The 7,500-nt window shown below is 44.3% G+C and overlaps 1 protein-coding gene across 1 annotated transcript in view; it reads right to left on the reverse strand.

Moving 5' to 3' along the window:
- Positions 1-1,415: 1,415 nt before the first annotated feature.
- The window catches only part of LOC308160319 (uncharacterized protein), a gene marked incomplete at its 3' end in the record, with an annotated part of 6,840 nt that continues 755 nt past the window's right edge, over positions 1,416-7,500 (reverse strand). The window contains exons 2-6 of the mRNA XM_080534236.1: positions 6,775-6,861; positions 6,359-6,453; positions 5,781-5,968; positions 2,052-2,161; positions 1,416-1,427 (exon numbers count right to left, since the gene is read on the reverse strand). Of these exons, the coding sequence (XP_080390362.1) occupies positions 1,416-1,427; positions 2,052-2,161; positions 5,781-5,968; positions 6,359-6,453; positions 6,775-6,861 (492 nt within the window). The remainder of the gene's footprint in view (positions 1,428-2,051; positions 2,162-5,780; positions 5,969-6,358; positions 6,454-6,774; positions 6,862-7,500) is intronic.

Consider the following 7,500-nt stretch of genomic DNA (forward strand, 5'->3'; position numbering starts at 1 on the left):
TGATGTAATTTTGACCCTGCTCTGTGACATTCTAAACCAAACAAGTGTACCCACCCACAATTGCAGTAGTGATGGAGTTGCACTTGAAGCACTGGGGTAGCTCTGGGGTAGCACTGGGGTAGCTGTCCTTGATCATTTCTCAACAGGTAGCTTCATATTCAACAGCCAGCTTCATATTCAACAGCCACTGTTCAGCATGGTTATTGGGTGACTGAACCAGTAGTTCTACTTCAGCTGCATTCTGTCCAACCGGTATTAGATACAACTCCAAAGTCTTGTTTTACCCACCTTCGCACTGTCTTCTTACTTTTTGACTGACTGTTCTTGTTACCACTGAAGTTGTCACCATTTCTACGTAATATATTCTATTCAGCTGTGTGGGGAGCATGGCGCGTTCTGGCCTGCAGAGGGAGCCAGACTGTCAGTGGAAGGTGGGTGTCGGGGCTGATTACGGACAGGTGTCAGTAATCAGCCTCAGCATCCAGCCGGTCTTTTTAACCTGTGTGTGTTTGTTCCCCCTGGCAGTAAGGCATGCTGGTGAGAACCTGTAGCGGAGAGATCCCCTGACCAGCGAGCCGAGCAAACTCCCGAAAGAGAGAGAGAGACGAGCAACCAAGACGTTGTCTCTGCCGGCTGAGCTCTGATATTATTGTTTAACGTTTAATTGCTTTTAGGTTTGCTGAGATTACGCCAGCACGCCCAAGTCGGGGTGCTGAGCCGCTGTGTCCAAAAGACAATAAAATCCAGCTACCCGTACACCGTTCCTCTGTGTCGACCTCCCTCTGTGCTCGAGACTGCTACAACCTGTATTATGTATATTGTAGTATGTATATTATAGTACGTAGATCCACCTTGCCTTATTTTATTAGCCATTTTGGCCATGTTATGGTTGTAATGTTGAACATGTTTCAATGTTTTCAATTATGAAAGGATTTCACTTTGGAATAAGTGCAGTCCATTTACCATTTACCATTCCTCAAGGTTGAGTGTGCAGATGGTGTTATTTTGCACTCCATTCCTCAAGGTTAGAATGCAGCCAGCATTAGAAGCATCAGCATGGTTAACCTGGAAGAGACAACCCTGTGCTCCACTCCCTCTACTCCTCTCTCTGGGTCAGGCCACACAATTATCCTGACGTTCAATTCCAACCCAATATGCTACACCTGTGCTCCCACTGTCCTTCCTATTCCCCATCACACCCAGGGGCACGCATGGGTGCGCACACACACGCACACACACGCACACACACACACACTCAAATAATCTTTGAAAGCAGACAAGCAAAGGTAAATGAAATTTTCCAGAGTGTGGACTGTGTGTGTATGTGTGTATGTATGTGTGCGTGCGTGCGTGTGTGCGTGCGTGCGTGCATTTGTGTGCATGCTTGCAGGCAGGTGCTTGTGTGTTCCCTCGATTCATCTTGTTGACTGTGAGCAACCATGACCCAAGAGACACACTCAGATTTATATTCAATATGAGGAACTGTGCTGCTCCTCCACACCTCCCTCCTGTGCGATGATTCTGCATTCAAAAAGTGGAGCAGGGATCATTTTGTATTGTAATATCAAATCGCTAAATTTACTCTGGATTCCCAGGATTTGGCATTCTAAAAGGGATGATATACAGTGAAGAAGTAGAAGAAGAAGAAGAAGAAAAGGGTTTTAGGCCATCACCATACACTTGGAGGCAGTTTCTTGGACACAGATTAGGCCTAATCCCAGACTAAAAAGCATCCTCAAAAGGAGATTGTCCATTGAAAGTGTGATGTAGTCCAGGACCAGGCTTAAATGGACTGCACTTATATAGCGCCTTATTCCAAAGTGCTTTACTCTCATTCACCCATTCACACACACGCTCACACACCAATGGCGGCAAGCTACCATGCAAGGCACCAGCCCGCTCATTGGGAGCAATTTGTGATTCGGTGTCTTACCTAAGGACACTATGGGGTTCGACCTGCCGACCTCGCGATCACTAGACGCCGGCTCTACCTCCTGAGCCACAGTCACCCCACAGACCAGACAAAGAGAAATAAAGCCATGCAGACTTACTGTGAACGATAGAGGCTTCTTCATCTTCTCTTTCCCCTTCTCCATCCCCATCTCCTTCTCCTTCTCCTTCTCTCTCTCTCTACTGGTGCCTGTAGAAGACTTGGGAGTACCTGCAGATCAGACAGACAACACGTCTCCACTCAACATAGCACACAGCCCCGACAGCTTCTGACAGATGGGGATAAATATGTGCTAAATGATGACAGCTGTCATCTGTGGTTAACTAGAACATCTTTGCTAGGTATGGCTGATATTTCTGATGAACTCCAATACCTCTGATTGATAGTGGGACTACTCAATAGGGTCTAGCTGTGAGTGTAAACAAACATCCCTGTCTCTCTCAGGTCTCCTCCTCTCCATCTCTCTGGCTTCAATCATTCAAGACTTATTGTCCACAGACAGACAGCGGGGGCTAAAATGACTGTTTCTTTAAGGAAAATACATTGGGTGTAGAGTTGCAAAGCGGCTGGATGGTTCCTTGATGAGGTTAGGTCATTGAATGGATAATCTGGAGCAATGCAACAAGCACATGTTCTATGTTACTCCGTCCTTCATGTTACAACCTTGCTCAATTACAGCTCAAAATGTAAACTTAAATCAGTGCCCTTAAGAACTCCCATGTCTCATAAATTCCCGAAATTGAAAGTTACCGGAATTGTGCAAGCCTAATTGGGTGTGATTTTAGAAATCGGCCTCACAACGTTTGACTGCAGTGTTCCTACTGTATGTGAGACGATAGCTTTGTTATGGCTCATTATATCAGCTGGCTGTATGCCCTCTCCTCTCCCCTCTCTTTTCTCTCCTCTCTCACACACACACACACACACACACACACACACACACACACACACACAACACCGATGAGTCACCATCATAGCACATCTCTCAGGCACATAGAGAAACCTGTTCCTCACACACACACACACACACACACACACACACCTCCACAGTACTGCAGTCTGCGCAGAGACAGAGCAGCTGACTGAGCCGGGAGAAAAAACACAACCAGCTTCACCACAGTGGAAAGCCAAGATACAGCTCAAATCCACCACACCGACGCGATGAAATATATGGTTTCTATAGTAAACAACAAGCTAACAGTCCTCTTCAGGCAGTTCAAAGTGGGTCAACAGCATGATAGAGATGGATATTTATATAATACATTATAATAACTTAAGAGCACTATGGTAATGGACTCACCAAACAATAATATGATTAGATATTTAGAACATTTTAATACTGCTGGTTAGTGACTCATCAGCTATTCACTGGCATAAGGCTCTATTTATATCAGAATCAGACTGTTTATTGCCAAGTATATTTGCACATAGAGGAAATTGACTTGGTGAGGTGCTCTTAACAGCTTAGAACTCATATAACTATAACACACAGACAACTAATTCGATGATTATCAGGTGCCGGAAAAGATGCACTCAATACGGTAAATTAATCATCTGATCAACGTCACAGAAGATCTAAGCACTTGGCACACAGTAAAGAAGGCTAGAATGATTGGCAGTCTAATGCTATTCACCGCACGATGACATAATAATGCTATTATAATACCTAGCAGACATGTGCGGATAGATGTGCGCAATGTAATATTGATGCGCTTTTCCCAGGTGACTATTGATCATCTGGAATGGTTATGAGCGGAACACATTCCAAACGTTCTGAATTCTTAATCGGAATGCAAATGTTCCAGAGCCGCAGCTGACGTGACCAATGCTTGCTCACACTGCCCTCTGATGGACACATGACGATGCTCATACTTCAAGTTGTCAGCTACAGTCTACATTCACCGGCCACTTTATTAGGTACACCTTGCTAGTACCAGGTTGGACTGCCTTAATTCTTCGTGGCATAGATTCAACAAGATGCTGGAAACACTCCTCAGAGATTTTGGTCCATATTGACGTTAAAGCATCACACAGTTGCTGAAGATTTGTGCCAAGAAAATATCCCCCACACCATTACACCACCACCACCACCATTTTCGCCCAGAGAACTGCCGCTCACTGGATATTTTCTCTTTTTCTGAACATTCTCTGTTACCCCTAGAGATGGTTGTGCGGGAAAATCCCAGTAGATCAGCATTTTCGGAAATAATCAAAACAGCCCGTCTGGCACCAACACCCATGCCTCATTCAAAGGCACTTAAATCACTTTTTTTTACCATTCTGATGCTTGGTTTGAACTTCAGCAGATCGCCTTGACCATGTCTACATGCCTAAATGCATTGCATCAATGCATTGAGTTGCTGCCACATGATTGGCTGATTAGATATTTGCGTTTACGAGCAGTTGAAAAGGTGTATAAAGTGGCCGGTGAGTGTATAATATACCATGTAGTTATGTATATTTGACAGTTTTCCCATAATCATTCAATGTAGGTTATTTACAGTTACCACATACATGCAGTTTGCCTACCAGGCAGACATGGTGTGGAATGATGATGCCATCATCTACCTGCTACACAGAGCTCACTCCCATTTAGATAAGGCTGGCAGCATCATGCTCTTTGACTTATCCAGTGCATTTAACACCCTACAGCCCTTACTACTCGTGGATAAGCTGCTGAGGATGCAGGTAGACTCCACAATTTTTTTCCTGGATTACGAACTACCTGACCAACAGTTTGTAGGGCTGCAGGGATGTGTGTCGGACTGGGTGGTGAGCAGTTGGCGCCCCCCAGGGGACAGTTGTGGCTCCCTTCACCCTCTATACCTCGGACTTCAGGCACAGATCTCAGACAATGAAGTACTTGGACGATTCTGCTATTGTGGGATGTGTCAGTGGAGACCCGATTACAGAGGACTGGTGGACAGTTTTGTTGAGTGGTGTGAGCAGAACCACCTGCTACTCGTCATCAGCAAGACAAAGGAGATGGTGGTGGACTTTAGGAGGACTTAGGGTCCCCCAGTCTCCTGTTTCCATCCAGGGAGAGGACATGGAAGTGGTCCAGAGCACCTGTACCTGGGGGTGCACTTGGCCAACTAAATAGAGCCGGCTTTATCTCCTGAGGAGGCTCAGGTCCTTTGGCCTGTGCAGGACTCTGCTGAACATGTTCTTACCAGTCAGTGGAGGCCAGCGCAGTGCTGCACGCAGCGGTATACTGGAGAAGCAGCATCAAGGAAGGTGACACCAAGAGGCTGCTTATTAGGAAAACTGGTTCTGTCCTCTGTGTCACCCTGGACACTGTGGACGAGGTGGCCAATAGGAGGATGGGGACCAAACTCCTCGCCATCAAGGACAATCCCTCCCATCCCCTACGGGTGATCAGAGTCAGGCTGGGGGACGTTACATCATACTGAACTGTTCTTACTGTATATAATGTTTCAGATGTCTATTTAATTGTACTATTCTATTGTCACTTTATTTTGTTGTTTGTGATGTGAGCTAGTGTAACGCCTATCCATCTATCTCTATCTACAGGTAGTATGTGTAAGTATATGTTGGAATTGGAACAACAGAATTAAGTTTGAGTTTACAACAAATATATTTACATGGCCTATGAGCATCTCAGTAAAAACATTTATTAAAAAATGTCTATCTGTAGAATAGGAGAGCAGCCGCCACATAATGAGAGCAGACAACCACTGCAAAGAAGATGCTCGTTGCACGTTTATGGCACAGATGGCAGTGCACGATCTCCCTATAACCACAGGGCTGCTTTGTTAAGTAAAGCTGCAGCTGCTCCCACTAAAGTGGAGCAAGAGCATCAACCTACCAGGGCGGTCTTTGGGCATAGCAGTGGAGCTCCTCTCCTGGTTTCTCTGCTCAGGGTACAGGCTGTTGGGGGCTGGAGGTCCTAACTGGTCCCTCCAGTGGGCGCGTGGCCGGGAGTTGAAGTTATTATACCTCTGGAACCCAAAGTTGAAGCCAGGCTTCCGGAATGTGCGCTCGTCCCTTATAAAACTGCACAGTCATGGAAAGAACAAAGAGGATAGCATCATCATCACATCCCTCATAGAACTGATCAATGAGAGAGACCAAAACATGAAACAATAATTGATCAATGCACTACGGAAATAACGGAACATAGGAACAACGGAATAGCTATTTGTCAATGCCCCCCCCCCCCACCCCCCATTTGCTCAAGCACTGTCATCATCATCATCTCATGACGCTAGGTCAAAGGAGAGGAAAGAAATAAACTTTTCATCACACATACAGTACACATACAGTATATAACAGAATAAAAAAATGGATGAACATTCATTCATTCATTTGTTTGTTCATTTGAAAACACACACCATAACTCATACTATTGTACCACAAATTTGCTCTTTTCTCCCAAAATCTTACCGAGATCTGAAGAACCGTCCCCGAAAACCTGGTCTGAATGCGCCTGTGCCTCTGGGTCTGGATGGACTTAATCTTCTAATAGGCCTGTTTTCGTCCTGGAAGCATGATAAAAGTGCATGTTGTGAGATAACACAGTTATGAGCAGTCACACGACTTCCACGATCTTGCAGGATTGATCAAAATAAGCCTGGATTGTCCTTTAGCAACGTTGATGGAATACCCCCCCAGGTGTGTCAGTACCACAACGCGAAACATTGATTCTGATAAACATATTTGTGTTTCTGTTTGCTGCAATTATGTTTCTACATTCGCACAATGTTGCACATCCTCACTGAGTATTCCTGAGTAAGCCCTTGGTGTAAACCACCGTAGCCTACAGCCCTGGCTGTCAAAGATGTCAAAGTGGATGTACCGACCTGTGGGACACGTTTGATGGGGTTTGCACCCTGTCTCTTGTCATCTGACTCCATGCTGCGTTCTCCGTGTCGCATCATCATGGAGCTCTGGAAAGAGAGAGTGGCATATGATGTGTCAGTGTTGAATTTCAGTCAACTTGAGATCATAGATAGTAGTGTTTCAGAAAATGAGGAACTTACTGTAGACGTATGTGCCTATTTATACATTTATATATTTTTACAGTATTATAGTATTATAACACCACTGACCTCATGTCTTTTAGCTTGCTTTTATAGTTGTTTTTATTTTCTTAAGATTGTTGTCTTTATTTGCACTTGACACCACAGACCTCAATGTCTCTTAGCTTGTTTTATAGCATTTTCGCTTTTTAATTGTCTAGTGTGTAATATCTGTGATATGTTATATGTGTACGGTATATTGTGAATATGTGAATATGTTTTCTGTTTTTCGCACCTTCAGAAGAACCACTACAATTTCATTGTATAGGCAACTGTACAACGACAATAAAGTCTATTCTATTATATTCTATTCTATGTATTTGTGTCTGAAATTTGAGAAAGCTACCAACAAAACTGGCACTTTAAAACCTTTAGTTGTGCCATTCTGACCAATTATTTAGCCTACCAGCAACAACACGTGTCCCATACAGTTTAGTAGTAGTAGTAGCTAGATTTCTGAAACAAGAGTTGTTGCCATAGTAAACAGGATGCATGCTAATTATTTGT

Source organism: Nansenia antarctica (assembly GCF_963989245.1).
Source record: "Nansenia antarctica genome assembly, chromosome: 6".
Classification (NCBI taxonomy): domain Eukaryota; kingdom Metazoa; phylum Chordata; class Actinopteri; order Argentiniformes; family Microstomatidae; genus Nansenia; species Nansenia antarctica.